We start from the raw sequence: 21,304 nt of genomic DNA, 5'->3' as shown, positions 1-21,304 counted from the left end.
GTACGTACCTCGAAAATGCAAATTGCTGCTTGTACAAATAAAGAGTGTCAATTTAGATATGTACCCTAATACATTTCAAATTTTATATATGTACTCACAAAATTGAGCCAATTTCACAGTTCACATTAATGGATTTAAGTCAACCGTTAGAGATGCTCACTCAGAATCCATATGTGTATTGACGTGCCATCGAAAATGCAAAACGACGTCGTTTTAATATGTTTTCTTCGCAAAAAATTGTAGAAATTCCACACTCCGGAGATTCGAACCCACAATCTCTTACGTGTTTAGCATAGGACTTAACCAGTTTATCCCACAACAATTCTCGAAAGAATCATACAAACTTATTCATATAAACCTAAGGTAGCATCCATCAAAATCGAAAAAAATTGTGGAAATCCTCACTCCCATGGGTCGAACCCGCGTCCTCAGATACAAATAGCGTAGGACTTAACCAGTTGATCCCACAACAATACTAGGTTATATCACACAAATTTATCCTTATAAACCTATAAAATATCTATGTCCCAATTAAATGAAACGTCGTCGTTTTGAATTGGGGGAAAAATAAAAATCCTAGGGTTCTTCTTCTTCTCTCAAATCGCGATTTGTGGTTTATTTGGGTTTTTTTCCTTCTTCTTCTCTGTAATTGGGTTCGATAAACCTAAATAATATTCTATTTCTTCTTCTCTGAACCCAATTATCGAACCCAATCACAGAGAAGAAGAAGGAAAAAAACCCAAATAAACCACAAATCGCGATTTAAGAGAAGAAGAAGAAGAACCCTAGAATTTCAAATTTTCCCCCAATTCAAAACGATGACATTTCATTTAATTGGGACTTAGATATTGTTTAGGTTTTTAAGGATAAATTTGTGTGATATAACCGAGTATTGTTGTGGGATCAACTGGTTAAGTCTTACGTTATTTGTATCTGAGGACGCGGGTTCGACCCACGGGAGTGAGGATTTCTACAATTTTTTTCGATTTGGATGGATGCTACTTTAGGTTTATATGAATAAGTTTGTATGATTCTTTCGAGAATTGTTGTGGGATAAACTGGTTAAGTCTTATGCTAAACACGTAAGAGATCGCGGGTTCGAATCTCCAGAGTGTGAAATTTCTACAATTTTTTGCGAAGAAAACATATTAAAACGGCGTCGTTTTACATTTTCGATGGCACATCAATACATACGTGGATTCTGAGTCAGCATCTCTAACGGTTGACTTATATTTGTTCACGTGGATTGTGAAATTGGCTCAATTTTGTGTGTACAGATATGAAATTTGAAATGTATTAGGGAGTATATGTCTAAAGTGGTATTCCTTGTTTGTACAGACAGCAATTCATACTTTTGAGGTGTGTACGAGTATGAAATGACCATTTTCCCAACAAAATGGTAACAAGATCCAAGAATTGTGAATAGACTTTTTACCGAATTTTTAATTTTGTGCATCCTCTCATTAAAAGAAGGGCAGAATAAATTTATAATTGATATCCTCCACTAAAAAGATTCCAAAGTCAACTTCACAAATCTTGTGATACATATATAGTGCAGGAAAATTATATGTAAAGTGATGTATAGATTATGATTTATCGCATGGTACACCGCAATGATAAAAATAAAAATATATGGCCACCCTTTTTTTATTCTCTTCTTCCACGTTTCCTCTATACTCTTACAATGTTTCTTCTTCTACTGTTTAGTTAGTCTTTATTTTGTTTTCGGTACAACAAAAAAACTTTTCATTAGCTTACATAATCTTGAAATATCTTCTTCAATAGAACCATTTTTCGTACTGTAAAAATATGTACCGACGACGGTTCTCATCATTTGAGCTATGGTGACATACGTAATACTAATTTGTTATATATAACTAGAAACAATTGTTGTGTAACCACTAACATAATAACTCGAGATATACTATATAGTCTAGACTTCATTAAATGAACAAAAAAGTCGATAAAGAAAGCAACAACATGATACTCATATACTCCTAATGATGACAATCATGAAGCTTAGGAAAATAACATATTTCTACTTTGTTTGTGTGTCACCCTATTTATGGTTTTTTTTGTGTGCCCATATTTACCCCTTTGCCATTGCCGCCAAAATCAGAAGAAGGTGCTCTTGGGGGCCAAACAATATGGTCAAATGGACTCAACGTACCTTTCTCCCTTTTTCTTTTTGATAGTGATGGCGCCAATATAAAAGGGTTATATTAAGGGGGCAAGTCTGTAAATTAAACGAAATCTCTTCTCAATCTCCAAGGAAAAAGAAAAGTTTTAAGATGATGATCCCAATGTTATTCAAGGGTGTAACACCATAGTTTGGTTTTAGAGTTCAGTCAAGTTACTAAACAACTTCATTGTTCAATGTTTCTATTCCCAAACTTCAACACACTGTTTCTTAAATAGAGGTATTTGGGACACCACGATTTGGTCCCCCTCAAGAATCTTATTTCATTTCCAATATTGATTATTTTTCATTGTTCAATGTCAGAATACATTTCATCTTTTAACTGTATATCTCACTGTTACAAAGAAAGAAAATGATAAAAATATATATAGCAAGTGTACTTTAACAATGCTCCCAATTTACTTGGTTAACTTGAGAAACCTTCAATGTTATGGGGTCAAATGTTCAAATTGAAAAGGGTAATGGAATGAAACTTAAATTACATAAATGTTCTTCCAAGGGACAGAAGAAGAGTATATAGAATCTTAACCAGAGGTTCTGTCACCACCAAAACCGGATTGTAAGAAGCCGGTCTGGTCCAGATGACTCACGTCCCCCCAAACTTGGATTGTCCATTTGTCTCCGTCGTATAAACGGAACACATTGACCGATGTATTGAGTATCTTTTCAACTTTTCTTGCACTTGGACAAGCTCTTTCGTAGAGAGATCGAATCGTTCCTCCATGAGACACTACTACTACTCTTTCACCTTCATCAACCACCGAAGTAAACAAAACCACCAATACTTAGAACATATGTGTTGGTGTCCTAATACAATAATCTCTGAGAAACAAACGCACAAGTAAAGGGAAGAAACCTCTATGTTTGTCACCAATTCTCTGCAATGCCGATGTACATCTGTCGTAAAGTTTGTCAAGACTTTCTCCTCCACCCTTCATTCACACAAATGAAGCAACATTAGCAACATCATTTACATATAACTAAGCTTCTTGTGTTTGTAATATCTAACCGGAATATCAACGTCAGTGCGGTTAGATGAAAAGGCTTTGTAAGCTTCAGGGCGAAGTTTTGAAGCTTCTTGATACACAAGCCCTTGCATATCTCCTAAATGTCTTTCCCGCAAATCACGATCAGTAAGTACCTGCATAGCATATATACACACAGTTGAAAGATATATGCATTTCAAAAGCCACAAAATGTGATAGATATGAAAAGAGGTTATTTCAGAACTTAGAACTATCTGCTAACGACAACAACGGAAAGAGCACAAAGGTGGAGACTTTAGAAGCAGATTCATAAAAGAACATAGCTACATGTCTTTAAAATGTCTACGAATGATGTCTTAAACCAAAACAAAAAGGTCCCATGAATCCAGAACAACAAAAAAAAGAGCAAAAAGGTGGAGACTTTAGGAAAAGATTCATAAAAGGAAAGTAAAGAAATGGGTTTTGTACCTCAAGGTTGCCGCATTTAGAAGCAATGATCTGAGCAGTCTCAAAGGCTCTCTTCAAGTCAGAAGAGTAAACATAAGATATCTTAGGCTCTTTTGATAACCGCTCAGCCACCTATATATATCAAAGAAAAGAAAATGTTACATCATCATCATCACCAAGATTCAAAGGTAACAGCACAATCAGAAGATAACACATACTCTAACAGCTTGTTGTCTTCCAGCATCGTTTAACTCAACATCCAAATGACCCTGAAACACACACACACACACAAACACATACCAAATCAACTAACCAACCACATTTTCTTCTACATCTCCCAAATCATAAATTCCCAAAAGACTATTATTTTACAGCGAATACTAATCATAACTCATACAAATTGAAGATACAGCTATTATTGCAATACCTGGATTTTTCTCTCGGCATTCCAAGAAGTTTCACCGTGACGAACAACAACAATCTCAGTATAATCACGATCATCGGAGCTGTAACCAACAAGAACATTGATTCCATTAACAATGAAAACAAACAAACACGATCATCGGAGAAGCTAGAACTTAGAAGAAGCATACTCAAAGCTTGATTCCGCCATGGGAGATTGCTGAATGAAATCGCCGGTCAATTTGCTTCTTTAGATCCGACGACGTCGAGACAACCAAATTTTACAGATAATAATAGGATATGATGATGAGAAACATTAGTGGGCTTTTATTGCTTTTTATTAATGGGCCTTTGCCCTTTGTAAACTATATCAGATATTTAAATTAAAAATTTAACTTTTTACCATAATCTTTTGGAATTATAGACGAATCAAATCAAATATTAATTTTACCAGAATCATACTGTATTAATTTAAAAAAAAAACATAATTTCTGGATAATTATCCATTTGATTTTATCTACTGTTTTAATTATTTAAAATATTAAGTAGCTGGATTTTGTTTTTTGGTACTATAAATAAAATTGCGTGGTAGAAAAATTTGACCTAAATATAAAAGTCCGTATCGTTGTAGGAAATTGTTAAAAAGGATCGAAAATTGCGTGGTAGCAAATTTTACTGTAGAGAATAGAATTTACGGAGAAGTATATATTGTTGTTTTACGTACGTACGTAAGGTTGGATCCTTTTGATTTCATCAATATATGTTCATTCTCCATCTCAAAATCTGGTTTTAGTTAGAAATCTCTTAGATTTATCTTCTTCTTATATACATAATACATTAATGTTTATGTTTTCACCTTCTTTACCATATAGAATCTGAGTGGACAACGCAATCCATGGTTTTTAGTTGTAACCTTAATCTCCTTAATTACTGTTTGCTGTTTGGATTTCACAAAAATTGCGGCTATATATATGCTTAATTGGGATTTTCTAGTTTGTTTATGTTTATGTTTTGGGAAAAACAATCTTGACTTTTTCGTTTGGTTTGATTCGGTTTAATTCAGGGTTTGAATAAATATAAAGATATTAAGTTATTATTATGTATTTAATTTAAGTGTGTAAATATATTTTTTTTTTCTTCTAACAGATTTTGTATAATCAAATGGACAAGGGCAACACTATAACGCCACCATGCGCGGCGTGCAAGTACCTGAGGAGAAAGTGCACAAAAGACTGTGTGTTTGCGCCTTACTTCCCAACGAACAAACAAGAAAGCTACGAAATGGTCCACAAGGTATTCGGAGCTAGCCATGTTGCTTCACTTATCAACGAGATTCCCCCTAGCCACAGAGATTTTGCAATGAGCACCCTCGCTTGGGAGGCACAACTTCGTCACATTGACCCCATCCATGGTGTCAATAGTATCTTAGACCCCCTCCAATATCAGCTTAAAGACCTTCAAAACCAAATCGCAATCGCCAAGAACGAACTCTCCTCCTCTTTCGGTATGGTCCCGAAATTTGTGCCACCGCCTCCAATCACGTATCAGCAAAGAATCCATCCCAATCCTATGATACCGGATACGACTAATAATGACGGTTGTTTAACGGCTCAGCAGCTACGAGACGAGGCTAAGCGTTTTGCATCCACACAACCTGCTCAATTCCAGCAAACGCAAGAGACTCAGACGCAGTACAATGAGAGTGTGATGATTGTCCGGGACAAAAAGATATGAACCATAATCTAAATCATTGAAATAGTCTTCATAACCCATTTTTATTCATTTGATAACTCTCATGATCTTATTTGTACATATCTACATATGAACTTATAATGGACGTTTTACGATTTTTATTTTAATTGATTTGAATTAAACAGTATATATTATACAAAGTTAAAATTGGTGGTTGATTCTCTCTATGAGCGTACTTGTTGAATAATGATGAAAAGTGAAGACAACACATTTATATGGTTTGAATTGCACGTCGAAATTGCATGTAGTCCAAAATTTATATCCCAAAATATTGTGGATAGTTAGAGTTCATAAAGAGTTACTAAATCAGTTACTAACTTTTAGGGAACCAACCTTTGGCAAACCTAATTTTGTTTATGGCATTTTTTATTTATTTAAGTCGTGATATTTTTGGGAAAACAAAACGTGAAATGTTATATTAATTTTACTTACTGTTTATTGATAACGTTGTTATGGTTATATGCGTTTACCAACTGCAAATTGCATTTGATTAGTAAAACATTATAAAACAATAGACAACATGTTTTCTTCAATTTAAGCTACCAACCGGGCTTACACAACGTTCTTCTTGGACTAGGATGAAATGGAAATGTCAGAAATAGTATATGACTTTACAGAATTATTAATTTGGTTATCAAGATATATGTTCTAACAATCAAAAGTTCATGTGATAATGTGGAATCAATAGTTTGATATGTAAGGTAAATTCACTAAACATGGAACTACGCGTACAGAACATGTGGAGTCAACAGATTCGGCGGGAAATTCCACGTGGCGTCTCTCCATTGAGGTGAAGACAATGATGTGGAGGTGTTGGGTCAAAACGTTGACTTGGTTCTAGCATCTGACCCACGAGCATTTTTATTGATCCTCTCCTCAAAACGCTGCGTTTTATTACTGCTGAAAATAAAATAAAATAAAAAAATGTTGCGCTGATATTTCGCTTCCCAACATTGTATTTAGCTTCCTTTCCCCCCCCAAATGATTATTTGAATTTTGAAATTGCATTGCGAGCCGGAGAGAGAGAGAGAACCGGAGAGATAGAGAGCTTCGCTTTGATCGTGATTAATTGCACAAAGCCGTCGCACGTCACACGTCGCACGTCTACGTCTTAGTCGCACATTTCCTTTGCGACAACTCCAACTCTGGTAAGAATTGCCATCTTCTTACATTCGCTCTTCAGACCTTACTCGCTTTTGTTGATAGAGAGAATGAGAGAGCTTCTTCAGCTTTGATCGTGATTAATTGCAGAGAGCCGTCGCACGTCTACGTCTTCGTCGCACTTCTCCTTTGCGAGAACTCCAACTCTGGTAAGAATTTTACATTCGCTCTTCAAACCTTACTCGCTTTTGTTGATAGAGAGAAAGAGAGAGAGAGCTTTTTTGTTGATAGAGAGAATGAGAGAGAGATTTTGTTGGTAGAGAGAAAGAGAGAGAAATAGAGAGAGTTTTTGTTGATAGAGAGAAAGAGAGAGAAACAGAGAGAGCTTTTGTTGATAGAGAGAAAGAGAGAGAGCTTTTGTTGATGATCATTCATTCTCTCTTATTTCAGGTTATCATGGCTCCCTCCAACAAACAAAGGTGTTTGATGTGCAAGAAAAATAAGTTGGGATGCACCTCAGATAGTTTGTTCAAGCCGTACTTCTCTTCTCAACATGACCTATGGAAACTAGACCTTCTCCAAGGCTATGGTAATCTGGGACCGGCAAAGATGAGAGACTTCCTTCTTGACCATGAAGTTCAATGTAGATAGGGGGCCATAAATGACAAGGTTTCATAAATTCATAATAAATTGAAAAGAATTACTGCCGAAAACGAGGCCAAAGTAGCTCAAATGACTGCCTCTTCCTCAAGCCGCCCTGTTATTGATCCAGAGATCCAAAGACATAATGATGAGTTCACGTCTGGTTCTTCTCAAAGCCTGCCACTACAACCTCACTATAGCTTTGGCCATCCGACCCTTGGCTTCCTTGCCCCCCACATTGTATTAATTTGAAATATTTGAGAGCCAGAGAGAGCTTTGAACGCGATATTTGCTTCCTTTGCCCCCAACGTTGATTAATTTGAAATTGGTTTTTTAGGTTGAGCGTCGGAGAGAGAGAGGTTTTCCCCCAACGTTGAATAATACAATAACCATAGTCACATGGTCTATAGTTTTATAAAACCACATGTACAATGTATGTACATTGGCCTCCAGATAAATCAGAGAAATCCATTCATTGAGAGCCCTTTTTTATATCACTAACATGGTGACCTCACTTCCGTATTAAACTAATCCACAATGAGAGTGCAAAGATTAATTGTCCGCGACAAAAAGATATTATCGATCAAAGTTTTGAACCATGGAATTAATATATAAAGATAAATTTTACACTCTACTTATTAGTCCATCTGCCATTTTATAATAATAAAAATATTTATCTTAATTAAACCAAAAATGTAACACATCTAATCATGTAAATTAATTTATATATAAATATGGTAACTAAAATTATATAAATTATAAATTGACTATTTTTTCCATTTATTTTCATTTAAATACACTATAAATTATAAGAATAACTCCTTCAATTAATTTATTTTAGACATGTAATTCTCAGCACTTCTTATCTTATAAAAAATTATTCTCACATCCTTTCCATCATATCTCAAATCATAAATATTTTCTTTGTTTAGTTTATGTTCTTGCATGAGTTGAAAATTCAATTAAGATATAATTGTAAGAGTTTAATTATATATTAAATATTTACTTTGTTTATGTTCTTCCTCGTCTTTTTCAATTTTTTCCCCTCTTTAAAGGCTGCATTTTTCCTAAAGGATGATGCCCACCAAGACAAACCTACGTATTAATTGTTGGACATTTGTCTAATTAAAATCATGATTTCTTTTGTGTGCACCAAAGACCAGAGTTGTAAATGTCTAATTGTTTATATCATTATTGAGGGAAATTCAAAAACAAATAAATAAACAAGTTTTTATTAATTGTAAAACGCAAGGAAAACGACTTTTCTAGTGTTTTGAAGAAACGAGAAAAGGCCATTATATTGTGTACTTTTAATTTCTTTTAGATATGGCGTTGTTGTGCATGCACTTGTAAGTTAATGTACAAACGACTAGACAAGAGTTATAAAATTATAAAAGGTTAACGTAACATTGTTATCAAAGACAATTTCATTGTTCAAAACTTTGATAATATCTTTTGTCACGGACAATCATCCCTCTCTTATCTTGCATTTGAGCGGTTTGTATATATCTGATCAGAGCAGGCCAAGAGGCCAAGCAAACCAAGCATTGTTTTTTTTTTTTTTTGGCTTGTAGCCCTAAAAAGTTGAGCGCCGGCTCTGTATCTGATGGATACAAAATGTTGAGCTGAGCCTCACCATTTTGTATTTGTTGAACCGTTAAACAACCACCTTAATTAGGCATGCATGCATATTTATATAGAGCCGATACCTATGAATGAATATAATGGGGTCCGAACTCCGAATCCTTTGGAGACCAATGTACATTATTGTATATATTAATGGTTTTATAAATCTAGAGAGACCATGTGATTTAGGAAAATTCTTTATCATTCGTATATCTCAATAATTAAGCCTTTATTTATGTTTAATAAAATCCAATCAATAAAATATAAATTGACATACGAAAGTAAAAAAACTTAATATTTGCTGATAGTCCTTCTCAAAACTCCGATATCATCATCACCAACTTAAATCGAAAAGGGATAACACAGCTTCAGCAATTCGTAATCCAAATAACAATCAAAAGACTATCTATAGTTATTAGATGCTTCAAAGACATGATCTTTTCATCGGATAATGCTGTTCTTCGTGTCGTCGTATCATACGATCCACTTCTTGTATAAGCATCACGTGGTCCCTCTTGGCGATTTCCAAATCGCGCTTAAGCTCTTCAGGGGAACACCAACTGAAGATGCCCCTGACTGGGTCACGTAGCTCGGTTTCTGCCAAGAAACAGATCCGGTCCACGTAATATTGCCTCCCACGCTCATTAGGGATACACATGAGAAATCTAGCAGCACCCCTCATATCATAATCCATCTTAGACAACCAAGCGTATATCTCTGATTTGTTCGCCGGCATGTAGGGCGCAAACACACACTCTTTTTTGCATTTACACGGACAAGATTCCAACTGCTAATACAAGCAATTGTTAGAAAGGAAACATATATATATATATATATGCATCCAAGAAAGAAAAAAAAATCATCTGAAATAATTCTGTTTTTTTAAATCTCATATATAAAAGTTTGATATCACTTACGGGGACGAAGATAAATTCTTTATTAGCAATCAATCAATAGAAGCAAAAAAAAAAACAATGGTTAAAATATATTGTTTGAGAATAAGATATTAACTAACCAGGGAAAAGACGAAGAAAACAAAGCACAGCAAGTTTATGATGACACAAATTAAAGAAGATGATGAATACTATATATAGTTGAAGAGAAGATGGCGACACACAAATATATATATGGAAATTTTCAAAACCTGTCCGATCCGTCGCGCGTATCATCGCAAATCTTTTTTTTTCTTTACTGGATGCGCGACGTTTCAACGTATTTATTATATGAGTGAATATTTCCTAGTATGTTTAGGGAAAGTCGGAAACGGTTATAAGAGATCACTCGAATTTATTAACAAAAGATTATTTAAGAATTATTCAAATATTAAACATCATTGTTTAATTTGTACAAGTTAGAACGAAGTACATAAAAGAAAAAAGGAAAAATAACTAAAAGAAATCGACTCAAGATCCTGTTAAAAGCAATCGAATTAAGGAAGACTGTATATTCCTTCTAAGCTAAGGTGATGACATAAAAAAAAAAAGTTTAGCTGTTGCACGAGCGAGTGAGACGGGAGAAAACATTCGCTGATCCTGGATTTTTTTTTTTTTTTTCGTCGAAGATAAGTTGTATTAATTTGGGTCAAAATATGAATGATACAAAGTAGAAGATAACTAAAGAGGCATATCAACTAAAGAAGAATAGAAATCACAATGAGTACAACCAAAACGTGCTAACACATGAGCAGCTTCATTACAAGATCTTCGAGTAAACCTAAAATTCACTTCTTTGAACTTGGATGTCCACCAAAAGATATCTTCTTTTATGTTTCGAATGGCTACAGTTACTGTTGATCCCATCAAGTTGTTAATTAGTATTGCACAGTCGCCTTCAAACAGCACAGATGTATAACCTCTAATCCACACTTGTTGAATTGCAGAAAGTAAAGCTTTTGCCTCTGCTTCAAATGGTGATCTCGCTGTTCCTAGTCTTGATGCACCCATACTATACTTTCTCCAAAATGGTCTCTTAGAATCCAACCACCAATTACACACTGATTTCCTTCATTGAAACTTGCATCAAAATTACACTTTACAAAAGGTGAAATAGGTGGTTGCCAATGGTCATTATTCGGGATGACATTAGTAGATTGTAAATTCGATAAATGCAGTGCAGATAGCCATTCCTTCACCTCAGCTTTTGTTTGCAAAACAATTGTTGTTGGACTAAGAGTGATACTGTCGAAAACATGCTTGTTTCTGGCCTTCCAAATTTTCCACATCAACCAAAAGGGTGTTAAGTAGTCCTCTGTTGTTACATTTCCATTCTGCGTATGGTCTAAGAACCGCTTGAGAACAGTCTCGACATTCAAGTTATGATTGGTCGAGGAGATTATATTGTGACAGTCGGTCAGGCTCCAAACTTGCTGTGCATATGGACATTTAAAGAAAATATGACTTATCGTCTCATCTTGCATTTGACACTGTGAACAAATTGGATCCAATTGCATGCCTCTAGTGTTAAGTCTTGTTTTAGTCCCAAGAGCTTTAGAAACTACTCTCCATAAGAAGTGTTTTATCTTTGGAAGAAGAGGTAGTTTCCATATTCCATCTTTAATATCAATCGAACCATGAGGCGGGGGTGGTAAAGTTTCTCGCTAATCCTCATCATGTGTTGTAAACCAATAACCTGATTTGACTGTGTATTCTCCAGAGGGATGATATTTCCAAAATAACTTGTCATTACAAGCTTGTAGAGGTATGTGGAGCTGTAGTAAATGATGAACATCTTCCTCTACCACATGCTCTGCAAGTTGTTCTCTGTTCCAAAATCGGTTATTTTCTCTTGTAATGAAATATTTATTGATCGGTTCGTCTGCAAAGTCGGCAACCACTTGAATAGGCCTCGGTGGATCACTTGAGACAATATTATCAGTACCTAGTCGTATTGTTGCACCATCACCTATCTCCCAGTAGGAACCCTTTTTGATTAACTCGACCCCCGCTAGTAAGGAAGACCACCCATACGATTGATATCTTTGCGTCTTTGCATCCAGTAATGAAGTGTCACTGTAATATCGTGCCTTCAGTAATCTTGCTAGTAAAGAGTTTGGATTTCTTAGAATGTGCTATGCTTGTTTAGCTAGCAAAGCATCATTAAACTTAGCAAGATCCCGAAATCCTAGGCCACCCTCCTTTTTAGAATACTGTAATCTCTTCAAAGCTATCCAAGGTATATTTTTGTGTGATGATGATTTATCCCACCAGAAACGCATAAGAAGCGTTTCAATGTCGCCAATGACTCCTTGAGGGAGTTTAAAACAAGACATCGAGAACACTGGTATGGCAACTGCAACTGTTTTTATAAGGATCTCTTTTCCGGCTGGTGATAGAAGCTTTGCAGTCCATCCAGAAGTTTGCTTTTTGACACGATCAATGATATAATCAAACATCTCTGCTCTCTTCCGCCCAAATTGTTCAGGTAATCCCAGATATTTCCCATTTCCACCATGGTTTGGAATTTGAAGTACCTCTTTCAATCGATTTTGTGTTGAACCATATACCCTTGAGCCAAATGTGATCATTGACTTTGAAGTGTTTATCTGCTGACCCGAATAATATTCATAAACATCAAAAGCCTCTTTTAAAGCTTTACAGTTGCGAACATTTGCTTGACAGAAGAACAACGAATCATCTGCAAATTGTAGATGAGTTATTGTAGGTACACCATTTCCGACTCTAATCCCTCTACTGTCTCCAGTATTTGCTTTTGACTTTATCAAGTGGCTCAGTATATCAGCACAGAGTATAAACATATATGGGGACAGAGGATCTCCTTGTCTTATTCCCCTCTCAGGTAATATTGATCCATGTGGTGAACCATTTATTTAGACAGAATAATGAACTGATCTTACTGTAGCCATTATCCAACTAATCCACTTGTCACAGAAACCAAACAAACGCATAGTTGTCTCAAGGAATGTCCATTCTACACGATTGTAAGCTTTACTGACATTAGTTTTCACCGCCATATACGAATTAGAAACCCTCTTCCGAACTTTCAGTGCATGCATTAACTCATGAGCAATCAGTATATTGTCTGTTATTACTCTTCCAGGAATGAAAGTTGCCTGTGAATCAGAAACAATAACATCCAAATGTTTCTTTAAACGCATTACCAGACACTTTCAGATGATTTTGTACAAAACATTGCATAATGCTATCGGCCGAAAGTCTGATAGTGTCACTGGATTTTCTATTTTGGGAATCATGCAAATGTTTGTATTGTTGATTCCAGGTCTCATTGTTGAAGTGAAAAAGAAATGTTTAACCTATATCACATCTTGACCAACTATATCCCAACATTCTTTGTAAAATCGTGCCGTTAGACCGTCGGGGCTTGGGGCCTTATCATCACCAATTAAACAAATGGCATTGTAGATTTCAGTGTCAGTAATATTCTGTGTTAGTTCTGCATTGATATCCTGAGTCACAGTTGGTGTAAAATCAGCAAAGTCGATTGGAGAGACTTGGACTCCTGAAGATGTGTAAACCCCCTAAAAATAATGTTCTGCATGTTTCCCAATCGATGTGTCTCCCCGGAACTCTGAACCATTCGCATCCTTAATGCTTGTTATGTAGTTCTTGGCATATCTCGTTTTTGCATAAGCTTGAAAAAAACGTGAGTTCCGATCTCCTGCTGTCATCCATTTAGCTCTACTCTTCTTTGCCAATAGATTTCTTCTTCACGGTATGCTTTTTCTAGCAATTCATTTAGATGAGATATATTTCGTCTGGCATTTCTGTTTTGGCTCGACATGGCTTTATTTATTTTGTATTGCAGGTTCTCTATTCGTTGAGCTGAGTTCATTGATGTGCTCTGTTTGAAACGTGATAGAGCCTGTCTACAATGACGAATCTGATCCGGATCAAGTTATTCTTGTCCAGGCTTGTTGTTAGCCATCCAACTCACGGCAACAGAGTCTTTGAAACCCAGATGATGGATTAGCCGCTTATCAAAACGGAATGGTTTCTTGACAATGTATTCAGCTAAATTGATATCAATTAGCACTAGTTTGTGGTCTGAACCTGTATAATCCAAAAAATGGCTTTCTGAATTTGGAAACAGTGAAGACCATTCTCCATTGATGAATACACGGTCCAAGCAACATCTCACAGTATGTCTATAACGTTCACCAACCCATGAGAAACAATATCCAGTTGATCGCATGTCTTTTATATCACAGACTGATACCATATGTCGAAAATTTCTGAAACTCCATTCATCTCTCACTGGTCCTCCCTTCTTTTCTACATTGGATAGTATCTCGTTGAAGTCACCAATCAACATCCAAGCATTTGTTCTATTTATTGCCATATGCTCAAGTCGTTCCCATAAAACATGTCTTAAACTTGGGTTTGGGTGACCATAAACACATGACAAATAGAAACAAACATCATAATACTTAAGTTTTACATCAATCATATGATCATCCTTACACACATCGGATATCGTTACAGCATTCGTCCATAATAAAGCTAGACCTCCACTTCGACCTTGTGGAGGTTGAGTTATTAGATTAGGATATCCTAGAAAGTCAGCCAAATCCTTTATTACATTACACACATTTAGAGTTTCGATTAGAAATAAAACATCACACCTAGTAATACGACATAAACGTGCTATACGCATAAGAGTCAGTGGCGTTCCAACACCCTAACAATTCCAGAAGGCGACTCTCATGGTGGCATTGGGGGTAACGGGCCCCCCGCGCCTCCGTCGGTTGGTGAACAAGACCCCTGTGATTCAGATGCCTTCTCTTTCTTTCGGATATGGCTCAGGACCGCCTTATCCTCTGCAGCCTCCACTTGGCGATAGTAAGCCTCAAAGCTGACTCTCTTCCTCTTCAGTCCCGGTCCATTTGCATTGTCAGTTGCTCTCTCAAGAAAATCCTGTGTACCTCTCTCCACTTCGACATTGTTGCAGATTTTGGCGTGTAAGTAACGAAGTCGTTCAGCAGTAAGTTCAGTATCCTCGAAAACACTTAGTGATGGTGTCATCGAGGAATCACCGGTCTTCTGAGCATGAAACGGTTTAGCCGTTTGTAAGCCTGGTATTGGAATGTAAGGATCCACTGTCTGCAGTGTGTTCGCTGAGTCAGATTCCCTGGCAGGCTCAAAGTGACGGTCTAAATCATGATCATCAGCATCATCATCATCGTCACTTTCCATGCCAGAAACATTGCCATGAGTGTTGAGATCGCATTCCTTTATGTCATGTAGGAGAGAACCACACTTGGTACAGAAATTCTTGAGCCTCTCAAAACGAAATTGGATTATCGTGTTGACATCCACAACAAACTGGAAATTCCTTTTAAAACGCAGAGGCGTATATATGTTCCAATCCATTCTAACCCTAACAAACTCAACCATTCTAGCATTCTCATCGAAATCAACCTCTTGTACAAGACCAATATGATTCCCAGTGAAAGATAAAGCAGGGGGATTCCTCTGATTTGTACCCAAAAAGGAATGATCTTCATCTCTTCATTCGTGATGTTTGGATACCATCTATGAACCGTCACCATCCAGTCATTGAATGCCCAAGGATCACTCGATAAGACAAGATTCATCTCTGCCTCAGACTGGAAGATGAATTGTGCCTTCCCATTTCCCAGAACATGTCCATAACAAGTTCTTGGCAGTCCCCAGACCCGCGGCATGTAATTGATTAGCGCACAGAGACTTTGCTTCCTGGGATTGACCGTGGAAACAACAAGAGAGAAGCGATTCTGTTCCGCTGCTCTTGCACAGAATTCCGGCGGAAGAGGCACCAGAGTATCATCGAGACCCAAGTCAAGATCTTGCATAGAATTCCTTAAATTGTCACTCATTGTCGATTTCTTGTTGTTTTTACTGTGTAACAGAAAAGCGAGGGAGAAATAACAGAAATTTACTGAGAATTTATAGATATTCGGCCATGGCGGTTTATGATGGTAGTTATCATCCGTGAAATTAGGATAGGGAAAACTGCCATGGAAGTTACCAGACAGAGGGAAACCGTCAATTTGGACTATAGACTGATACAAATTGACCGGAAAAACACTCCAAAAAGGAGAAAGAAATCGGCAACACAAATAACCGTCGTCGCCCAGAAAATCGCTGATCCTGAATATAGATACCTGCGTGCGTTTAACGTGATTTACATAAGGCCTTTCGATTTTAGTAAATTTTATTCAAAATAAAAAGTATATAAGGTGATGCCAGGAGAAAACAAAAGAAAGGTTTTTGTATTAGTTATGTAAATTCATTTTAGGTTATAATAGTTATAAAATTATGAGAATTTTCTAAGAATATTATTTTAATAATAAATTTTCAAATGCTATTTCTCAAGAGTGGTATTCAAAAAGATGTATTTTTGAAATATTTCCTAAAAATACATATATAACAAACAAATTTCATAAATGTCAATAATAAACTTTATTTATTCAAATCATACAATATCAATATATACCAGCTATTTAAAAAATATTGTTAATGATAAAAATAGAAATTTACTATGATATTCAAAATTTACCTAAAAAAATTTAATAATTAAATTGCATAATTATTTTTTAAAGTATCAATTAAATATATTTCCTATAAAATTATATGAAATGCAATAAAAATCCCAAAGATTAATTTAACTTTTAATATCTTTTTAATTTAAGCTATATTGCTAGGTTAAATTCTAATAATTTTCTCTTTGTAGTAAAATTTTGGAAATAGAATATCAAATTTTTTTATATATAGAAAATCATTAAATTACAAAATTATGAATTAAATAAACATTATAATGATCTTCACATAAGTATATTTTGGGTCACAAAAATTAAATATAATGATGAGTATACCAAAAAATGTACTACAAATTTTTTTTAGAGGTAAAAGAGAGTTAAAAAAATTTGATTTAATAATTCTATTATAATAGTTTATTATAACAATTTTTTTTTGAGATATAGTGGAAGAGGATGAGAGAATGAAAGAATGAGAGAATAAGAGAATGAGTATTTATATGAAGAGAAATGATGAAAAATTATATTTAGAAAAATGAGAGTCACAATTCTAATTTATTATTTGTTTTAATACAATTGAGTGGAGAAATATATAGTTAATGCATAATTTATATGATTTCAATGTTATATTAATATGTGAGTTAAATGTCAAGATTAAATGCTTTTAAATTTGTGATTTAATATAAATAAATATTTTAATTTGTTTTAACTTACACATGATTTGGTTGTTTTGTTGACATAAACTCAACAATCACACGTAATTTTTCAAATTGAAAATATTACTTTTGAAGTGACAAACTAAATTAGTTTCCCTTATAAAATTGTATGAACTTCAATCCAAAGATTTTTTAAAACCCCAAGGAAAACTTCGATCTTTTTAATTATGTTTTTTGTTTTTCACTCATTAATTTAATTTATAGTGCTAGATTTCATATTATTGGTTTCATCTTTGGAGGATTTAGTTAAATGATATTAAATTATATTGTTTTCTATATTTCATTTCCAGTTAAATATGATTTCTTTTTCAGATCATTTTTTCATTTTTCTTAAATCAAAAAGACCAAATTTTTTTTAATTGAAGTTCTTTTTGTTTTCAAAAACCTCAAATTTTAAATAAAATAAATATCATATTGATCTTTACATATTTATCTATTGGATCACAAAACAGAATAGACTTTATAAATAGAGTTTATAAATAGATAATTGTATTGATCTTTAAATATTATTATATTGATCTTTATAAATTATTAAAAATGATACATGAATATGTGAGATAATCATTAGAGTACAGAATAGAGAATTAGAGATGAATCTTTTCAACTTCATGACTTATTGTGTGGTGAATATTGTAGAAGAGTATGAAAAATAATAACTTATTAGATGTTAATTTAATATAGGCAATGGAGATAAACCTTTTAAAACATTAAAGAATACAATGTAAGATATACATATCATACAAACTCAATGATATTTGAATTGATTTTTTTAACTCATACAACAACAATAACAAAAAAAAACATAAAAAAAGAGATATAGTGGAAAAGGATGAGAGAATGAAAGAATGATAGACTAAGAGAAGAAGAAAATAAGTATTTATAGGGAGAGAAGTGATAGAAAATTACATTTAGAACAATAGGAGTTACAATTCTCATTTATTATTTGTTGAAATACAATTGAGCGGAGAAATAAAGTTAATGCATAATTTATGTGATTTCAGTTTTGTATAAAAATGTGAGTTAAATGTGAAGATTAAATGTTTTTTTTTAATTTGTGATTTAATATAATTTTTTTTGTTAAAGTTGAATTGCCAAGTGGACCAATAAGGAGAGAGTGAAACCTTACTTTTATGTATATGATGATAAATATGAATAGATTAGATAGGCAAGAAATATAAAAGAAATATTTTATTATTATATAAATAAAATAAAAATTAAAAAAATGTTAAATATATATAATACTTTCTGAATTAAAATATATAATCAAACTCTTACAACACATATGAGATATAACAACATTTTGATATTGGTGGGAGATGAAGAGAGAATGATTACTTATAAGATGATAATCCAAATTAGATAATGTAGATGAATCGTTAAAAATAAAAACAATGTAAAATATATATCATGCAGTCTCTAAAATCAATATTTTACAATGATATTTCATTTGGTTTTGAACCCATATAACAAAAATAAGAAATCAAAAACAAAAAAATGATTTGAGGTATTATGGAAGAAAATGAGAGAATTGGAAGAGAATGAGAGAATATGAAAATGTGAAAGTAAAAGAATATTATTTATATGATAAGAATTGATGCAAGTTACAAAAGAAAAGTGAATGCATAATTATAATTTATTGTGTTTGAATAAAATTGAGTGGTGGAATATAATTAATGCATAATTTATTCTATTTCAGTTATAATTTTATTTTAATGTGTGAATTATAAATATTTGTGTTAATTGAGTATTAAATATTGTTGAAAGCAATTAAATAATTAGAAAGTAAATAAAAAGTAAATAAATTAAAAAACATTAACTGACAATCAACCAATAAGGATAAACCAAAACCTTACTTTTTTATATATATGATTTATTTGATAACTCTTATCTTATTTGTACATAGCTGTATGAATTATGATACAAGATACATTAATTTCGGTAACTGTAAATGAAAAGGCTAGCCAATTGTTTGATTTGAATTGACTTTGGCTTTTCAGAGCTGTAACAACCTTCTTGGTGCTAAATAATATTTTTGTTATCCTCTTAACAAATCCGATGTCGTCCAGCGGTTAGGATATCTGGCTTTCACCCAGGAGACCCGGGTTCGATTCCCGGCATCGGAGTTTTTTAATTTATTTTTTATTTATTTAGGAGTTGTCGATATAGAGAATAGTAGAATTAATAACCAACATTTAATTTACAGGACATACATGAAATATTTTTATTTTAATGGTATCTATAATATCTATAATATACCATTAATTACAAAAATAAATAAATATAAACAATGATTATTTAATACCTGTTTTTTTTCGATAAATATATTTAATTATTGTTACATAATTAAAAAATCCGTTCTCATCCAATGGTTAGTGGTTACATAATCAAAAAAATTCGTTCTCATCCAGTGATTAGTGGTTACTAGCTATGATATCGTAACTGAAGTATTCTTTTCTTTTAATATAAAAGATCATTCTAAAAATTTAGTTAGAAAAAAAAAATTATACTTGTATTTATATATAGCTATTCCTCAATCCTCAGTAGTACTCATCTTCTTCTTCCTGTTACAGTGTCTACATCTTTTCGTCTTTCCTACCAAAATCTGAACTGAGAAATTCTGTATAGTATATACATACAGACACATTATATTCTGGTTAGTTAATTATGCTTCTTGTTACACCATATTTTTAATTGGTTTTTAGTTTAAGAGTTTCTATAATTTCTAGGGGTTTCAAGGTTTAGGGTTAATAGAGTTTTTTTCTTCTTAGTATTCCTAATGTTATGATTTGCTTCTCCTATATACAGACCAAAATTTTGTATTCACTTCTAATGTTGACACGAAGTTTTATTGGATCTTTAATACAGATAGAACTATATATTTCATTTTTTTTGTTTTATTAACTAATTTGGGGGTACACTTTTAAATAAATAATTTTTTAATAACTTACTGTATCAGCAGATGGAACTCTGTGCGTGTAAAGATGTGAGGCATAAAAGCATAGAAGAGTGTGTGTTTGCGCCTTACTTGCCAGCGAACAAACCGGAGAAGTACGCTACATTGTGTAATGAGTTTGACATTAGCAAGCTGGCTAAACATCTCATGAATATTGAGCCTAGCCTGAGGCAAACATGCGTTGACTCGCTTTATTTCCATGCAGAAGCCCGTCTCCGTGACCCGGTCTTGGGCATCACTGGTTTGATTCTCCACCTCCAGCGTCAAGTTCAAGACCTTAAGGCTGAACTGAAAATCGCAAAGAGAGACTATATGATGATTTTAAAAGAGAACCACCGCCATAAGCATTTAATTATAAGATCACCTCTTTGAGACATCTATAACTAATCTTCTTGTTGTTATTTTATTTGCATTTGGATTTTAAATGGTGAACTTATGTTACTCTATTTCAATTTGAGTTGTTTCGTTGATCTCGAGGATCAGAGTTTTGAGGGACGAGTATAAGCTAACAAAAATACTTTCTTATGTGAACTACGTACGTACAAAGAAAATGTCAAATATTTCTTCTCTTTATATAAAGCCTTAAATGGGGTTCACCGTTCACAATGATGTTTAATAATTTAATAATCTATGTTTTGTCAGAGAAATATATATATTACGCAAATAAAATAGAAAAAGTTAACTATCCTTTAAAATAATATTCTTATTTTATTTCCTCTTTTCTTTCTTTTTAAAATCTATTGTTAAGATTTTTCTCACTTAAAACTTAATATGTACTTATCTTTTTGAAGAATTATTCGAATAAATGTTAAGTTTAAAATTATCTTTTCATGTCTTCCAAAAGTTTTGCTTTAGCACATAACATAGATTAGGATATTTTCATTCATAATACAAAAAATGCTATACATATATGGAAAAGGAATACTAATGGTTTAGAGATTTCCGTATTTGTGTTAGATATATATATATATATATATATATATATAT

At 33.5% G+C, this 21,304-nt stretch overlaps 2 protein-coding genes and 1 non-coding gene across 3 annotated transcripts; 2 read left to right on the top strand and 1 right to left on the bottom strand.

Annotated features, from left to right (window-relative positions):
- Positions 2,510-4,314, bottom strand: LOC104780877 (phosphoglycerate mutase-like protein 4). Its single transcript, XM_010505419.2, has 7 exons — positions 4,227-4,314; positions 4,061-4,139; positions 3,852-3,902; positions 3,655-3,765; positions 3,210-3,341; positions 3,057-3,132; positions 2,510-2,948 (listed from the first exon to the last, which is right to left on the bottom strand). Exons 1-7 carry the CDS (start codon positions 4,244-4,246, stop codon positions 2,725-2,727), a joined length of 693 nt encoding a protein of 230 aa, XP_010503721.1. The 5' UTR covers positions 4,247-4,314; the 3' UTR covers positions 2,510-2,724.
- Positions 5,007-5,769, top strand: LOC104783982 (LOB domain-containing protein 28-like). Its single transcript, XM_010509069.2, has 2 exons — positions 5,007-5,027; positions 5,182-5,769. The coding sequence occupies exons 1-2, from the start codon at positions 5,007-5,009 to the stop codon at positions 5,767-5,769; spliced, it is 609 nt and encodes a 202-aa protein (XP_010507371.2).
- On the top strand, positions 19,416-19,487 carry TRNAE-UUC. The gene has a single exon. It is a non-coding gene; the product is annotated as a tRNA-Glu (tRNA).

This window comes from Camelina sativa, chromosome 4 (assembly GCF_000633955.1).
Source record: "Camelina sativa cultivar DH55 chromosome 4, Cs, whole genome shotgun sequence".
In the NCBI taxonomy this organism is placed as follows: domain Eukaryota; kingdom Viridiplantae; phylum Streptophyta; class Magnoliopsida; order Brassicales; family Brassicaceae; genus Camelina; species Camelina sativa.
Note: the sequence above shows the minus strand (reverse complement) of the source record. Positions and strands in the feature narration are given on the sequence as shown.